General features: G+C 46.2%; 1 protein-coding gene across 1 annotated transcript; it reads left to right on the top strand.

Annotated features, from left to right (window-relative positions):
* The first annotated feature begins 3,367 nt into the window (after positions 1–3,367).
* On the top strand, positions 3,368–13,362 carry TMED3 (transmembrane p24 trafficking protein 3). Its single transcript, XM_063091232.1, has 3 exons — positions 3,368–3,660; positions 5,880–6,128; positions 12,627–13,362. The coding sequence occupies exons 1-3, from the start codon at positions 3,490–3,492 to the stop codon at positions 12,861–12,863; spliced, it is 657 nt and encodes a 218-aa protein (XP_062947302.1). The 5' UTR covers positions 3,368–3,489; the 3' UTR covers positions 12,864–13,362.
* The last annotated feature ends 4,183 nt before the right edge of the window (positions 13,363–17,545 follow it).

The raw sequence follows: 17,545 nt of genomic DNA, 5'->3' as shown, positions 1-17,545 counted from the left end.
GAGGTAGAGTCTATTTCTCCACCTCCTCAGATCTGGGGTGGCCTTGGGATTTGCTTTGGCCAACAGAATGTGGAGAAGGTGATACTGGGAAAGTTCTGGAGCTCAGGTGGGCCTTGCTGCTTCTGCCTTGGCCCTCTTGGGATGCTGCCCTGAACCTGCCATATAAGGAAGTAATTTAGCCTACTAGAGGTGGGAGGATGCTTAGAGGAGAACTGAAGTGCTCCAGCCCACAGCCTGATGAGCTCCCAGACACGTGAGTGGGGACATCTTGGATGTCTCAGCCCAGATGACGCTCCAGCTGAATGCAGCTGCATGAGTAAGCCAAGGAAATACCAGCTGAAGCTGAAGAACTGCCCAGCTGACCACAAAATCATTATAAATTATACGTCATTGTTGGTTTAAGCCACTGAAGTACAGCAAAGGCTAACAGAAAGATAAATATTACTTAATTAAACTTCCCGAGCTTCTGTTTCTTCATGTCAAATGGAAAAAATAATACTTTTTTTGCCTGGTTGTTAGTGAGGATTAATTAATCTTATAAGTAGCCGGCACTGTGATGGGTACATTGTTAGTACTAAATAAATGGTAGCTGTTACAATTGCTGTTATGTGAACTTTAAAATTTAACACTCTCTTTATCATTAATGTTTACTCTTCCTCGTTCTTTTTCCTTTGACTTTACCTGTGTGAAAACACTTCTTAGCAATTTATTATGCTGGTCTCCTCCTAATCACTCTCCTGTGACTATTCCCCCTATTTTGTTAACATCCCTCCTAAAGTAGTACAGAAGATGCAATCTGATCACTGCCTGTTACAGTGGAACAATTGCCTTCAGTATCCATACCTTCTACGCAAAAGGTGCCAAAACAATGCTGTTCTTTTATTAACCCAGACCAAGTCAAGGCGTCTTTTATAGTTCAGGCATTCCCATTGTCTATGTTCAACTTACTGTTGATTATAACTCTGCTTGCTCTGATTTGAGCTACTGCAAAGTCAAGCTTCCCTCACCCTGAACTTACGTAAGGTGTTTTCTTGGAACTTAAATGTAGGACTTAACATTTAATCTGGAGAAATTCCTTTTTGTTAGTCTTAGCCTAGCACTCCAGCTGGCTAAAGTAATCTTACATCTGTCATTTGTTTCTTAATTAGGTGCATGTAGACTAGATGATTACTACTCCCATGTTTTCTATGTTACTGAAAAATAATGTTAAATAGTGTGGAGGGTACTAACATTAATAAAGCACATGTATTTCACAAGTCCTAACCTTTAGCCTAGTAGGACCAAAGTCCTTAGATTAGTAGGACCACAGTCCTTAGGTCGGGCTGTAGTTTAGTAGGATCTTTATCTTAGTGGGGCCACAGCCTTGTAGTTGTTAGCAAGACCAAAGTTCTGTAGTTTAGGCAATAACCTTTTTAGTATTGCACATAGAAATGCTAAGCTTGGGAAAAAACAGAAAACTTTCACAGGACTAAAAAGTCTCTGATATGGATATGAAAATTGTAACACAGCAAAAGTGCTTGCTTTCAGGGCAGATGTCATTGGTGCAGCTAAACCTGACGGGAAAATATGTGTGCTAAAAGCTTCAAGGCTACTCTGCCAATTAGTGGTTGGTTCCACATTTCACCTTCAGCTGTTTCTCTAAGTTTCCTAGGGAACTAAATGTTGCCATAACGATTATTTCATTGGTTCTTTTGTATATCACATAGCTTAGTTTTATGACTCCTTTGATGGTAAATTGCTTAAACTTTTTAAGTTGCCCCTGCTTTAATGAAAATTGTCATGTAGCTAGTTTGTTTATGTTCTCACTGTGACCGATTAAACACCTGTGTTCTTTTCTGTAACTTTCTTGCCTGGACAGTAAAATGGAGAGAAGGGCCGGCCCCGTGGCTGACTTGGGAGAGTGTGGCGCTGGTGGCACTGAGGCTGCGGGTTCGGATCCTATATAGGGATGGCTGGTGAGCTCACTGGCTGAGCGTGGCACAGACAACACCGTGCTGAGGGTTGTGATCCCCTTACTGGTCAGAAAAACAAACAAACAAACAAACAAAAAAACAAAAAAACCCCAAATGGAGAGAAAACCTAGTTCGGGGTTATTTCTCAGGAATTCCTTCTCTCTTGAAGAAGTCGTCTCCTGGAATTAACCCTTTCTGGGACTCTCACTACTCTGGAAAAATGGGCTGAGTAATCCTTTGCATCTCTGTCACCCTGGGGGAGAGGTGACAAAACAGGACAGAGCCAGGGTAGGAGCCTAGGGCACAGCAATAAATGTCTCTTCCAAGTCTAGCATAGAGCCAGTAATATTATTAATAACTATATTATGTGTGCATGTTATCTCACAGCCTACAGATTGCTTTCGCATCCATTAGCATGTTAATCCACGGTCAAATGTGCCCAGTGGCAGTACACTTCAACCTTATCCACGTGTAGATCTATACGGGCAGTAAAATTCTTTGCTGAAATCAAGATACACCACATCTAATAGTGCTTTCTTGAAAAAAAATCTTTATTGAGTAGCGATATCACAATCTATGTATGTCTTTTCTCTTTGTTTATCAGATCACAGTGAATACAAAATCGTATAGAACCCCATAGTTAAGATTATACAAAAAATCTTTTTAGGTCAGCAGTCATGGATAAGACAGTCAATCAATTTATCTGCTTTCAGCACATTTGAGAAGTCAAAGAGGGGATAAATGACGATTTTGTCCAAAAAGAATTTTAACTTATCCTGATGGCCAAAACATCTTTGAAATCGCCGAGCAAAAGACTTTATCCTCATTTTCAGAGAGCGCTTGTGTGTGAGCACGCAGGTCTGTCCTCCCCAGAGCCGGTCGTGGAATGACGGGTTTTACTGTCTCCCACCGTCCCCACCCGCCACTCCTAGCCCTTCTGCACCTTGGGAAGAGGCTGGGAACGAAGAAAGGAATGTTAAATGGGTTCACAGCGTTCTCGTCCCCTCTTTCATCCAGCCCTCCTAACTACCCTGTATGGTGGGTTTGGCACCCTCATTTCTAGGCAGGAAGACTGGTTCTCCAGAGTGGGACTAAGTTAGGAGCTGGTCAAAAGCCGGCCTGTGCGGAGTAAAACCCCACGTGCTTCGTGCTGCTGCCGCGGGAGAAGGTGGGCTGCGTGATCTGCTCAGGTCCAGGAGGGTGCAGAACATGGTGAGGGTACCCTTTCCGGGAGGGCTGCGCTGGGGGGGCGGGAAGCGCTTCCCTAACGCAGGGATTCACCGCAGAGCAGAGCGGGGCGGAAATGCCCTTCCCCAAGTCCAGCCAGCGCGCACGCGCAGAAGGCGAAAAAGTCCCTGGAGTCAGCCCGGGGCGCGCGGCTGCGCACAGAGCCTCCCGCCCGCCCTCCCGGAAGCGCGGCGCCCAGCCGGCGCCACGTCTGCCCCAGCACGTTGTCTCCGGTCCCCGCAGCCGCTTCCCCAGTCCGCGAGGGGCGCAGTGCTGGAGCCGCGGCCCACGGGAGCAGACCGAGAACGTCATGGGCAGCGCAGCCCTGCGCCCCGCCTCCGCGCTGCTCCCGCTGCTGCTGCTCCTGCTCGGGGCCGAGCGGCCGCGGGGCGCTGAGCTCACCTTCGAGCTGCCGGACAACTCCAGGCAGTGCTTCCACGAGGAGGTAGAGCAGGGCGTGAAGTTCTCCCTGGATTACCAGGTGAGGCGGGGCGCCCCGCAGCGCTCCCTTCTCCCGCCCCCTTCCACGTCTTAGACCAGAGTGGCTGGAATTTGCCTAAGAAATTGCGGGGCGGTGGGAGTCATGGAAGCCAGTTGACTCCGCCCGGGGAAGGAACGTTTGGATCAGTTAGAGCCCACCCGAGACAGGCCGGGCTGGCCGGGGAGGTGGTCAGCGCCGCAGGTGGGTGTCCTGGGTGGGATGCCCGGGGCGGGTCCCGCATCCCGGGAGCTGGCCGGAACGACCTCCCCAGGTCCCTTCGACCCTAACGGGCGCCAATTCTGATCATCGGGACACAGGCTGTCAGTGTGTTCCGGGTCTCTTGGATCGCCTTGTCTCTGCGGGTACTGAAAAATGGCGGCGAGAGGCAGGGGTTCGTAGTTTTATTCCCCCGCCCCTCCTCCAGCGTTAGAGTTGGAGTCGGAGTGAGCGCAGCAGTGGTGAGAATGGGCGCCTTGGAAAGGAGGTTTTAAGCAGCCTTTGAGCTCTGGCAACATTTATTTACAAGGAGCGGTGTTGTGGCTGCAAGACTTGGCTCTTGCCATATGGCTCAGAAAAGCCCAGCCCCTGCACTCCCTTCTCCAAGGAGAAATCTCATGGTTCACAGTTGCCTGGAGCAGGTCTTGGGTGAGGGGTCTGCCCCTAAGGTTTAGTGAGATGGGGGCTGAGTGGGCATCATACTCAGCCGTCTGCTGGTGGACACTTGCTGGCAGGCTGTCCAGAAATGAAATGGGCAGTAGAATGGAGGCAAGCTATTTGACCGGCCCCTCTGTGGTTAGAAGCACTGGAGGAGGCTTGTGCTTGGAGACACAAACGTGTAGTTTCTGTCACTGATTCGCCCAGTTTCATATCTGTGTGGACAACATGCAAATTGTGCATGTGCTTGTGCTACACAGGCAACCTAGGTGCAGTGACAGGCCTGAGAGGTCATTTGGTCACTGCCAGGACAGGTATTCCCTGCCAGGGGGTGTCCAGCATAATGCCCCTAGTGAAACGATGCTCACTGTTTCATGCAACGCTTTCTGAACGGGTCTAGTAACTTTTAACTGGATAAAGAGGAAACGTTAAGTTTGGAAGTTGATGGAGGCTGTTGACTGTGTCTTTTGATGTACCTTGGTTATAGCTGTTAACCACTTGTGTGATTTTGCCCTGTGTGGGTCTTACTTTTTTTATGTTAATGAGGGTTTGAACTGAATAATTCCTAAGGACAATGATGTCCAACTCTGACACTGATTCTGTGAACTCTTCAATCCATATTTGTCTTCTCCTTGCATTCAATGAGTGATAATATTGTTAAAGGTTACTGGGCCCATCCAGTATGCCAAGAGTGGCACTTGCTTGGTGGCTGCTGTCTCTTATGGGAAGGGAGAAGACGCAGGTGCAGCATGCACTTCACCTGTCCTCACTGTGGGATGGCTCCAGATCTAACCCTGCCTTTCCACCATCACCCCTGCATGGCCAGTTCACAGTCTGAGGATTGTCCAGTTGTTGTCTGGCAATTGTTGGGCACTTGCTGAGTCAGACACTTTATTAAGCACTTTAGACGTGATACCTCATTGAATCCTTACCACAACCCTGTGAGATAGGTCCTGTTATTCCCCTTTTATAGATGAAGACACATCCTCAGGGAGTAAAGTAACCTGTCCAGGGTCACATGGCTACTGAGTGGCAGTGTCCTGAAAAAGTGACTTGCTCCATGTCTTGTGTTAAGTACTGAACAAAGATAAAGAAGCAGCAGCATTGAGTTGCCTTGAGACGGTTTTCTTGGGCATCCCTTTCCGTTCATCCTCCTCCTATTCTGGGATGTGATCATTCATGCCGCAGAATAGCACAGTGGTTGAGTGTGTGGGCACTAGAGCCAACAGCCCCAGCTCTACCATTTTCTCCTTGTACAGTTTATGTAACCGTGGAGCCTCAGTTTCTTCTTTTGTAAAATGGGAAGGATTAGGCTCATTGCACTCTTGCCAAGCAAATTCTTGGGAGTCAGGCGAACATGGATTCAGATCTTAGCCCTGTCACTTTCAAGCAGTGTGACCTTGTCTTTTGCTCAGCTTCCATAAAATGGGAAGCGTTACAGCACCTGCCTTAGAAAGTTGTGCAGATAAACGTCAGAAATGTTTGTAGGGCCTGATCACAGTGCCTTGTTGGCAGTTAGTAAGTGCTGGTTGCCCCTCTGGTAACAGACTTTCTGTGGTTGTCAGGTCATCACTGGAGGCCACTACGATGTTGACTGCTATGTGGAGGACCCTCTGGGGAACACCATCTACAGGGAAACCAAGAAGCAGTACGACAGCTTCACGTACCGGGCTGAGGTCAAGGGCGTTTATCAGTTTTGCTTCAGTAATGAGTTTTCCACCTTCTCTCACAAGACCGTCTACTTTGACTTTCAAGTGGGCGATGAGCCTCCCATTCTCCCAGACATGGGAAACAGGGTCACTGCTCTCACCCAGGTGAGTAGACATTAGTAGTGACAGTATTTTCCTCCCCTTCGGTTCCTGTATCAGCTGATGAGCAGGGCTGTTGTCTATCCAGCTTCCTGCCTGGAAGTCTCAGTGTTGCTTTCTTTGCCTCTTTCTTCACATCCAGTCCTGGAGAATGCTATGTCTCCTTCTGATCTTCCTTTCTGTTCTTTAACCAGATCCCTGCAGTACTTTTGTCCGACATTCCTGCCTTAAATCTTCATTCCCACTCATCTTTCACACAGTACCACTTTCCAAGTACTCTGTCACGTGCCTGTCTCAAAGTCCTACTTGTGTGGTACACAAGGTGCTGTAACAAACTCCAGATATCAATCGCTTAACACAATTGAAGTTTATTCTCATAATAATACAGAGAAGACTGGTGGGGAGCCTTCCTCCATAGTGTGACTCAGGAGTCCAGGCTCTCCCTTTCTTGTCATCTTTTTGCCTTCCCGTAGGGCTTCAGAGTCCTCTGCCTCTAGCCACCAAAACAAGGAGAGAACGAGAAGGCCCACTTGCTTCCTAAAAGCCCTTGCCTGGTAGTCACACACGTCACTTCTGCTCATGTCCCACTAGTGACAACTTGTTATGTGGCAAATCTGGATGAAGGAGGGCTGGCAAATATAGTCCTGGTTGGGTGGTTGCCTCTTAGCAACAACTCCGCACTGTGGAAGAGAAACTGTGGTATTTTGGGAGGACAGATAATCATCCCTGTCACCATGGCTCTCAAGGTTAGTCATAACTGATCCCAGCTGCCTTCATGGGTCTTCTCTCCTGCTATTTAAGCTTCTCCTTCCCTCCCATGTGCAGGCTGAGCTTCCTGAGGGCCAGGACTTTGTATTATTTACCTCTATCCTCCGTGCCCCAATGCATGAGGCGTGGCATAGAAAGGAGTTCACCAAGTATTTGTCAGGTGACTGAGTGTCAGTGCCCAGGGAAACCTGTAAGACAGGAACAGCCACTTGTTTCAGACCAAAGTCAGAGCATCTTGAGTCTTCAGGAAGGCCAGTTTACCTTCTGGGTTGCCCTCCAAGGTGGCCACTTGCTCCATTCTTCTGTACACACTCATGAAATCCTGTGGGTTCTTTTGCCCAATTGTCTACTTTCCCTGATCAGTTGGAGGTTAGAGCTGCATTATCCAGTATAGTAACCACTATCTATGTTTGGCTATTTAAATTAAATTAATGAAAATTAAATTTAAAATTTACTTCCTCATTTGCATTATAGCAACATTTCCAGTACTCAATAGTCACAGGTGTCATGCATAGAAAGTACCACTGGACACTATTGGGCTTGAGCTTAGCAGTGTGACTGCTGTTAGAAGATCCAGCTGAGGATGTGTGTTGCGTGTAGGATCTTTTGTAATTGATACTCTTGAGAGTTCCGTTGGTCACTGATGAAACAGCCTCCATTTGGAAGATTTTGTAAGTCTCTGAAAAATGAGCTGAAAGACTTCCCTCTTTAACCAGTAGAAAACAAATTTGTAGAAAAAAGGCATAATGAAGTAGGTTGGTAGAGAAATTCTTTCCTGGAGTTTGATTTTGTTGCTGGAAAAAAGTGATTTTTGCTTCTCTTGTGTATCTCAGAACTTTGTCTTTTTTGCTCCTGCCCAGGCTCGAAAGAGGTGCTTCTTTCCACTTCTGTAGCTCTGACCCCTCCACCTTGAACCAGGGTCCGCGTGTGTCTGCTTCCGAGAGCTCGTGGGTATTCACTGAATCTGCGCACTGTGCCACAGGGAGGTACCAGCATGGATGGTGCTGTCCCTGGTGTTGGGAGCACTGCAAGGGCTGTGGCCCTGTAACAGTTAGACACAGGGCATGTGGTCAGAGCTGTGATTGATGGGCTCAGAGGCTCAGAGGAAGGACCAGTGAATTCTTCCATACTGTCAGGAAGGCTTCATTGGGAGAGCTTTAGCTTAGAAATGAGAATGTGAGAGGTTGCCGAGGAGCTGGTCTGGCACTGGAGGAGGAAGGGCCTTCCCAGATGAAGAGACGAGCAGTGAAATTTACCGAGTGTAATTTTTATTCCTCTCACCAGCCCTTTTTTATTTGCTTGGCATGGACCCCCTTTTAGCCAGCACTGCCATCTCACTTCCCTCCAGACTTCTTGTAGCACAGCGCTGGGCTAGAGGCCATGTTTCCTGGCACCAAAGGGTGAAAGAACAGGATCCATAGTGACCAGAGCTCAGGCCAGGGATTTGGGCTGGAAGGACTTGTCTCGGGCCTGAGTTCTGGATGACCAGTCTCCAAGGAGGGGACATGGGCCAGGAGAATGCTACTTTTCAAGGAAGTCAAACGTGAGGTGTTCCCAGGCTTCCTGAGAATTCGGGCAGATTCCAGGGGAGTCTGCAGGTTTCTGATGGGAGTCAAAGGTCAAGGGCTGCCTCTGCGGTGGTCTGGGAAGGACTAAAGGTTTTCTTAACACTGCTCTGAGGCCAGCTCATGCTTTCCTGCCATTGAGTTCTTGAAGAATTTATTTTGAGAACCAAGTATTTCTTCAGGGGAGGCCTGATGAGGTGAAGTCTGGAGGAATTTGTTGGTGGTTACAGCCTGCAGACCTCAGCATCAGCAGGTGCTAGAGACAGGAGGGATGTCAGTGTGGGAAAGGAAGACAGGGAAGGGGTGGTGCTGGAAGGGAGATGGGCTAGGGTGTCTCCAGAGACACCTTGTCATGATGGAGCAGTGACCAGGATCCCTGTGAGGCTCCAGGCTGATGGCAGGGTGGAAGGCCATGCACCAGGAGAGCTGGGGACTCAGGGCACTGGGAAAACAGACCTCTCTGAAGCAGAAGGTTCTGCGGGTTTCCTGCTGGGTGGAAAGCAGTCTGGAGGGGTTGTCCAACTGAAATTTTGTGGTAACAGGCTGAAGAGGTTTCTTTCAGACTAGCACTAACAGACAATCGCAGTGGATGGGAAAATAGCATGTTGTTATGGTGAGGGGTGCTTTCAAGTATCTGTGATTCTTGGTGATGTGTTGCTTAGGGGTCTCTTGTGGGGCCTATGCCTGGTCCTAAAGGTGTTTGTAGGTTTTAGACACCAAGAAAGTTGTAGATTGTCACCTGTTGCTCCACCACCCTTTGGGAACTGGTTCCTTCCTATGACAGATCTGATCTGAGATTGTTCCTGTAAAGGCCCTGGGGCCCTCTTCCCAGTGCCATTGTCTGGCCTGTGGCATCAGATTCAGGCCTTTACAGTGGTGCCTTGCATGGGTATCTGACATACCCTCTGTCTGGATGTCTGCACCTGTAACTTCTGCATCCTCCTTTTTCTCTTCCTCCTCCCTCTCTCCTTGCTCTTCAGTGATTCTGGATCCTGAGAGAAGGCTGAAGATGCCAACCACACGCCTGAATTCCCAGGCTCCTGTTCAAGTGAGGCCATTGTACACTTTGAGTTTCTGAATGAGCTTGTGATAGAAATAAACTTGGACAATGGAACTCTAGCCTGGAAAGCCAAATTAGCCCTTTCCTAGTGTTTAAAAACAAAGTCTATGTGGATTTATACTTGTATATGTAACACACATGTACACACACATATATACCACTTACAACCATGACACATACATACATACACATATATGTGCATCTCCATCCCTCCCACTGATTGCAAGAATGATCTACTTTGTTACCAAACCCTCCGATTTCAGGGCCCTAAATCTCCCCCAAATCCATCTTCCCTGACTTGGTGACCTCCTTAATCGAGGCCTTCATCTTCGCTTGCTTGCAGAATTGTAGCCACCTGAGTGGTTTCCCTGCCTCCAGACTGGTTCTCCTTTCTACATCATGGCTGCCAGAGGCAGAACCTCTTAAAGTGGGATTCTGATCATGCCATTCTTCTACTCACACAGCTGTGCAATTAAGTCTTGACCTTTGAGGCCCTTTACTGTGAGCTTCCACCTGCCCACACCTTCTTCCCCACATATCCCTACCACCTCGTCAGTCCCTGACCCAAGGCCAGGCTCCGCACACGCTTTCTGCCCATGCTTCTGCTGCCTGGAATGCTTTCTGTCATCCTCAGCCTGTCACTTCCTGTGTCAAGTCCTCCCTCATCTCCTCTGGCAGGAGTTGCAGCTTCCTCGTGGGTGTCCCCATAACCCTGCACATCCCTCTATTGTTGGCTCAATTACAGTTGATTAATATTTTCTGTGGATTGTGAACTTTCTGAGACCCAGGACTGTGTCTGGCTCTGATTCTCAGTTCCCTGGGTCTGGCACACTGCCTGCAAGACAAGGAGGTATCTAATAAGTGTTTGAAAGAATGAGTTAGTGGAGGAAAACTCAGCATGATTTGAAATTCTTGTGGTCTCATTTTACATGCATCTCTCCTGAGTCCCCACCCCTACCTTTAGTAATTGTGATCTTCAGGGATCACCAGGGTGATGTAAATACAGAACTAATTTGACTGACTAGGTCTACCTGTATCAAGGTCGTAGGTAGTGCATGGGGGGAGGCTTCTAGAAATGCCATATCTTGAGTCAGCTTTGTCATGGTTTACGTAGGTTAAGCCTGACTCCACAGTATGACCTCTTTCCTACTTCCTCCCCAGTTTAGCCCATGTTCCGTCTCTGTGACAATCAACGTGCTTTAGTGAGCTTTGGAAGCATTACCAGGAATGGTAGGGGGAGCAAGCCCACAAATGCCACCACTGCCTCCTGTGCATAGGTCTGTACCTGAGATAGGTCTGTATCTCCTAGTGGTTGACATTTGAAGCCAGTGGCACTTGGAAGTCCCTGTGGAATCAGCCTCTTGATGTCAGGAACCCTTCTTTGGATCATTTGTCCCTTTTTCAGTGTCAGACACCTGTAGGTACCACCTACTTAGCAAATGTGGGGAGGGTGAAGAAGCCCAGTGCATCCACTCCAGTCACAGGAGAAGACTGTATATAGCCCAAGATAATAGGGCGTGCAGGATGTCACTGGGAATGCAGGAGAAAGGTACCTCTTGGGGGAAAAATGGAAGCATGAACAGGCTTGTTCTTTCCTGGACAATGCCCTTTGAGCCAGTACCCAGTCAACTCCACCAGCTCCACTGATATATAGTGACACGTTGCCTTTTCTGTGTGACATTTCATCACTTACGGTACTTTATAAATAGTTCACCTTTGGAGTTTGGGAATTGAAGCAAGTGTCTGGTGGATGCCTTATGAACCTTTCTGGCCTGAGAATTCACTGTTGGGATACACTGGTGTTTCAGAGGTGGCCTCTGAGTAATAACTCCTGTTCTTCCACAGGCGTAATGTATTAGTTGTCTACTGCTGAGTAAGGAATTAGTGCAAATTTTGTGTCTTTGTAGAGTACGCATTTATTACCCTCACAGTTCTGTAGGTTGTAAGTCTCAGCAGGCTTGGCCAGATCCTCTGCTCAGGGTCTCATAAAGCTGAAATTGAGGTGTTGTCCAGGTTGGGCTTTTATCTGGAAGCCCTGGGGAGGGATCCGCTTTCATACTCATGAAGGTTGCTGGTGGAATTCAGTTCTGTGCACTTGCAGGACTGAAGTCTCCATCTTGTTGCTGACCGTCATGCTGTCAGCCCCAAGAGGCCTTTTTATGGTCCTTGCAGGTGGCCGCCTCTGTCTTCAAAGCCAGCAATGATTCATTGAATTCTTCTCAGGCTTCGAATCTATCTGGCTTCTCCTTCTGCAAGCAGCTGAAGAAAGCTCTCCGTTTTTAAAAGCTTGTGTGATTAGATCAGGCCACTGGATAATCTCCCTGTCTTAAGGTCAACTGTGCAATATAACCTAACATGATCACAGGAGTGACAGCTCATCATATCACAGGCTCCTGGGAGGAGGGCAGGGAATCTTGGTGGAAGGGAGGGGACATTTTCAGAATTCTGCCTACCAAGCAGAATATTTTAGCAGGTAAAGGAAGTTGTGAAGTTTATGTATTACATATGCATATGCATACACACGTACTCATGTCTATATGTATGTCCATGTCTTGGCATTTGTCTGTGTGCATGTGTTTACGTACAGGAGAAACGTGTGTGTTTAGGTGTTTGTGTTTATACATAAAACTTTAGGCAGCGATTATGGAGTAGAGTGAGCAGTAGATTCAGAATCCAACACAATTGTGGTCTTGTTCACACTCTGCTCTTTGTGAGCTGTGTGGCCTTGGGCAATTCATGTATCCTCTTTGAGCCTCAGTTTCCTCAATATGTGGGGTGAGCAGTCAGTCAGCCTTTCTCAACAGTGAGGGTAATGATCCATGCCTGTCTGGGTATGGTGTGGATCAAATAAGAGAACGAAGGGCAGCACTTGAGTCAAATCCTGACTCTGCCATGCACTAACTGTGTGACTCTGGCCAGGTCACTTAACCATTCCGAGACTGGTAGGCTTATTGTGAGGGTTAAGTAAAACCACATGTAGCCCCTCGCACAGACATGTTTAGCACTCAGAAGATGTTACCGAGGATGTTGACGACAACATTTGCTATTTGCTGGATTCCACTCTTCTTGTCTCACTGTCAGCAATGTGACTGCTTTTCTCTTCCTGCCCAGATGGAGTCCGCCTGTGTGACCATTCATGAGGCTCTGAAGACAGTGATTGATTCTCAGACGCATTACCGGCTCCGGGAGGCCCAGGACCGGGCCCGAGCTGAAGACCTGAATAGCAGAGTGTCTTACTGGTCTATTGGCGAGACGATCGCCCTGTTTGTTGTCAGCTTCAGCCAGGTGATGCTGCTGAAAAGCTTCTTCACAGAAAAACGACCCGTCAACAGGCCAGTCCACTCCTAGCCAATGCATCCTGCCCTTGGGTCCTTCACACCCTTCTAGGTCACAGGCTCCTGCTGGGCTGGGAGTGCCACCCAGGGTGAAGGCAGAGCTGCATGGAGGAAAGCACAGGGTGATGTGCTAGTGTGGCAGCACCTTGCTTTCCCTGCAGATGTCTGGTCCTTGAACCCCAGCACTTGACTCTCGGAGTCCAGTAATCTGAAGGCATCCATGGGGCAGTTCAGGGCTCTGCCTCTGCTCCTGGATGCATAGGTCATTTGGCTTGTGTGTCCTATCCTGTCCGGAGAAGGAGGTGGCTCTCAGTTCTGCTCTTTCCTTCCATGGGGCTTCCTGTACTTTAGAAAACCAGGGCCTTGGAGCAGCTTTGCAGATCTGTGCATCCCAGGTGAGCAATGGTGTCAGCCATGTAAGCAAGACCAAAATGGTGACTGGGTACCCATTGTTAGCTATGTATCTGTCTCCTGGGAGCTGGAACTCTGGCTAATAAAAACTAAGTGTGAGTAACCTGGAGACTTGTGTTTTTATTTCTTGTCCTAAAGGAGCTCACAGCTTAATGGGGAGTATGGGTGTGTACATACATAGTTAGAGTGTGCTAGAGGAAGGGATGACCTCGAGAAGTGTACAGGGTGCTGCATGCAGAGATGTGTACAGAGGACAGTAAATTACTCTCTTCCCAGTTGATTGAAAAAAAGTAAATAGGAAGTTTCCTTTCTGTTTCTGTCACACACCAGGCCATGCAAAGGGTCTTTACAAATGATGTTCCTCTGTGAGAACACCCTCTCACAGATATCTGCATGACCTGCTCTGTCATTTCCTTGTGACCAGTGTCATGTCAGTGAAGTCTCCCCTAACCACTCTCTTCCAGATGGCACCGTTTCCCCTGCCCCAGCCCTCCTTGCCCACTGTAAGAAATAAATGCATCTTATCAAGTGTCCGAGTAATAGGCCTTGAAGGAAGATATGATGTCTGCCCTAAAAGAAGCCTACTCAAAAATCTGAAATCCAGAGCTGTTTGCCAGGTGTTAATAGCACGTTGTAGGAAAAGGGAGCAAAATAAACAATCCCTTTAAAAATTTACCTGTAAGCCTTACTTAGCTTAGTGGAGGGATAACTACTGCTTACCTTTCATATGTTTGTCATGGCGTTTCTTTCCTCTCTCTTATTTTGAAATGAAGTACTGATTATATGTAAAAAGTTATTTAAGCAGTATGTCTCGGGTAGAGTGAAAAACAATACAACACATCCTTCTGTACCCACTACTAGGTTAAGCAGTAGAGCATGACCCATGCTTCTTCAAGCTCTCTAGCCATCCCTTTCCCTCCCCCACCATCCAAGGGAAACACTGGCTGGAATGTAATGTTTATCAAGCACTGGGAAAGGAGTTCAAAGACTTGAAGAACATTCCTCATGTCATCTCTATATCTTTATAGGAACAAGGTTCTTCCAACCTTAAAAAACAAAATAAGAATAGGATTGTTGGTGAGCCCTGTTTTATTTATATAACCTTGTAATCATTAATCCTTAAAAATGTAGACTCATTTGGGGGACAAAAAACCTGCCCATTCGTTGAGTTAGGACAATAATTCCTAATAATTATTCCCTGCTCCATTCATTGAATTAGGACAATAATCCCAATAATTCCTAATAGTTCCATTGAATTAGGAAATAATAATTGAGTTGGTGTTGACAATAAAATTTACTTTTTATGTTTACTATTATCAAATATTTATGTTTTGACCAATTATGTACTAATAAAAATTGTAATAATTACCAAGTCCAGAAGAAATGTTTTTAACTCTTAGAGCTTTAGAGTTAACAGTGTAAGAAACAAATTTTAATAGAGAAATACAATAGGGTACTCAGGATAAGAATTTCAAACATAGTATATAGTTCTGTAGGAGAGGTGAAATGGAAGTGTGAATTTAAGAAGAGAGAAAGACGGAAAACCTCTGAGCATGTATTTATGGATGATGATAGGTATCAAATCATTTTGGTAATTAGAATTCATTGGATACATTTAAAACAGTGATGTCACTTCTAAAAAGTTAATGTTTAAAATATGCCAGAAATTTCCTCCTTTGTAACTATTTAAATTCATGATGAAAAATTTAAGATGTCAGCTTAAAATGTGTGAGGATTTATATTTTCTCACGTTCTCTTAGAGGATATTCAAGAAAAAGAAATAGAAGATGCTGCTTTGCATCTGGATTTCCTGGGGAGACTTTCTCCCATTGACATCTGGTCATCTCGGTAGTAAAGGGTGTTCAGTGTTTGCATCTGAGCAGAAAGAGTACTGAGTTGGGTCTGACCCTTCCAGATTTGAATCTGGGTCAACCACGTGCTAGTTGGGTTATCTTGGGCAGGGTACTGAACTTCTCTGAACCTTTGTTTCCTCATCTATAAAATGGACATAAGGGAGTATTTTGATTGGGCAGGGACTCGGGGCTTATGTATCATTGAGCAGAATTAGGATTCACCCTGTTCCCAGTAAAATTTGTTTGAATTTGAGGCCTGGATGCTACTGACAGGTGGAGTTTGGAGGCACATCTACCAGCATACATAGGAGACTGAGAATCTGTGTGGAATATACTATAAAGCATATGTACTTCACAGGGCCTGGTTTTCCAAAGCCTTGCAGTTTCAAATATTGACCTTGCAAGGACAGGAAATTTTCCTCAGGCTATAAGTCTCTGGTGTGAGATAAAGATTTGCGGCACAGCAAGGTTGCTGGCTCAAAGACAGACTAGTTACTGATTGTTATGTAATGATACTGAGAAATTGCTATAAGAAGGAATGCTTGCTAAGATAAGGCTTGTGTTGTTAAGAGCACTTAATTGCCTTGCTGGAATGTCATCTGGCTTGTTTCACTGAAAGTTACCAGCTTATACTGTTAAACTATAACCCCACCTATGTCTCTTCCTGTAACTTCCTGGTCTGGAAAATAAATGCAGGAAGAGAACCCCAATTTGGCGTTAATTTCTCAAATGGAAGGGATCCCTCTTGCTGGAGGGTCCCAGGGAAGTTAACCACTTTGGGGCCTCTCACTGTTCAGAAGAGATGGGCTTTGAGTAATCCTTTGCATCTCCGTCACCCAGGGGAAGTGGGGTGACATATCCGTGGGGGTGAAGCAACACAAAGCAACAAATCTGTCAGGGACAAGAGATGGGACTTCTGACTCTTATTGAAGTTCTGGATTAGTAAGAGAAAGGGAGATTTTAAAAAATTGTGTAGTGGAGTATGGTTTGCTTTATACCTTAGGTTTCAAGAAAGACAGTGGAGCCCCTGGGAGGATATCCACCATAAAGTAATATGAATCTGGACAGGCAAACTGGGCTTGGCTCCAAAGACCAAGAGTTGATATGTGGTGCTGATTCCAGACTTAGAAAAGAGCTGATTCTGAGCACCTTGTGATACAGCTGACTGGCAGTAAAATGGCTGTGTATGTAAGAAATAGCTTCAATACTTCCTGTAGGACACCCTTTACAGGATGCCCCAAGGGGGGAGGGGGCATTTACTTTGTCAGAAGATAATTTTCCAAAGAAGAGTGAAATCATAAGTTTTATACAGATATGAAATGAACATGTGCTAAACATTTTATTTCATTCATTAATCAATGAGGGAATCTGACAAATGTCATAACAGTTCAAAACAGAATTGAAAGAACTGACACATTTATAGAGAGTTGTAAAATAGCCAGGCTAGAATCAGTAATATGAAAGGATGTGCTATGTGGAGAAAACACATAGCTGCAAAGTAGCTTAAAGACAAAGCTTAGAATCAGATGGCCTGGAGGGGTGTCCAGGAATGCACAGTGTTTTATTAAATATTTTTTTTCTACAACTTCAAAAGGGGCTGCTGAACTGTCATACCACCTGGCCAGTGGCATAGATTTCTGATTTCATAAACAAGACCAGGTGTTCCGTGTTCTCTTTGGTTCCATAAGGCTCATCCCTTGGGTGGGACCAACTTTCAGCTACTGCTAGTCTCGGGCTTCACCTTAACCTTTCAATCATTGCTTCCCTTAACCCCACCCAATCTTCGTTAATAATCCCTCCATTAAACTGTCACCTCTCTCCCAGGGTGATGGAGATGCAAAAGATTACTCAAAGCCCATTTCTTCTGAGCATTGAGAAGCCCTGAAGGGGTTAATTTCCAGGAACCCTCAAGAGAGAGGCATTCCTCCTTGGAAAATTAACACTGAACTGGGGTCTTCTCTCAGTATTTGTTCTCCAGGCCAGAAAGTTACAGAAAAGGAACACAGATGGTTACAAAAAGAACAGTAAGATAATTGCCATGGCAATAGTCATTAGGTTTAGTTGCACCAAGGACATCTGCCCTTGGAGCCAGCAATTTTGTTGTGTTACAATTCTTTATCTACAACAGAGACTTTAGCCTGGGGAAAGTTTCCTGTCTTTTGCAAGCTTAACATTTCTGTGTGTAATTTTAAAAAGTTAGACTATTCCTGAAACTACATGGCTTTGGAAGCTAGGCCCTGTGAAATACATTTGCTTTATTAATGTTAGTACACTCCATATTAAACTGTATCAACTTAAAGAGGGAAGGAAGGAGGGGGGGAAGAAAGAAGAATCAATTATTGCAGATTCATGATACTAGATTATTTTCGTCCTCTTCCACCCACTGCCAATTGATATGTTGAAATCCTGCCTCCCAAGGAGATGGTATTAG

The sequence above is a fragment of the Cynocephalus volans genome, chromosome 3, assembly GCF_027409185.1.
Source record: "Cynocephalus volans isolate mCynVol1 chromosome 3, mCynVol1.pri, whole genome shotgun sequence".
NCBI lineage: Eukaryota > Metazoa > Chordata > Mammalia > Dermoptera > Cynocephalidae > Cynocephalus > Cynocephalus volans.
This window is presented reverse-complemented; position numbering and strand designations above follow the sequence as displayed.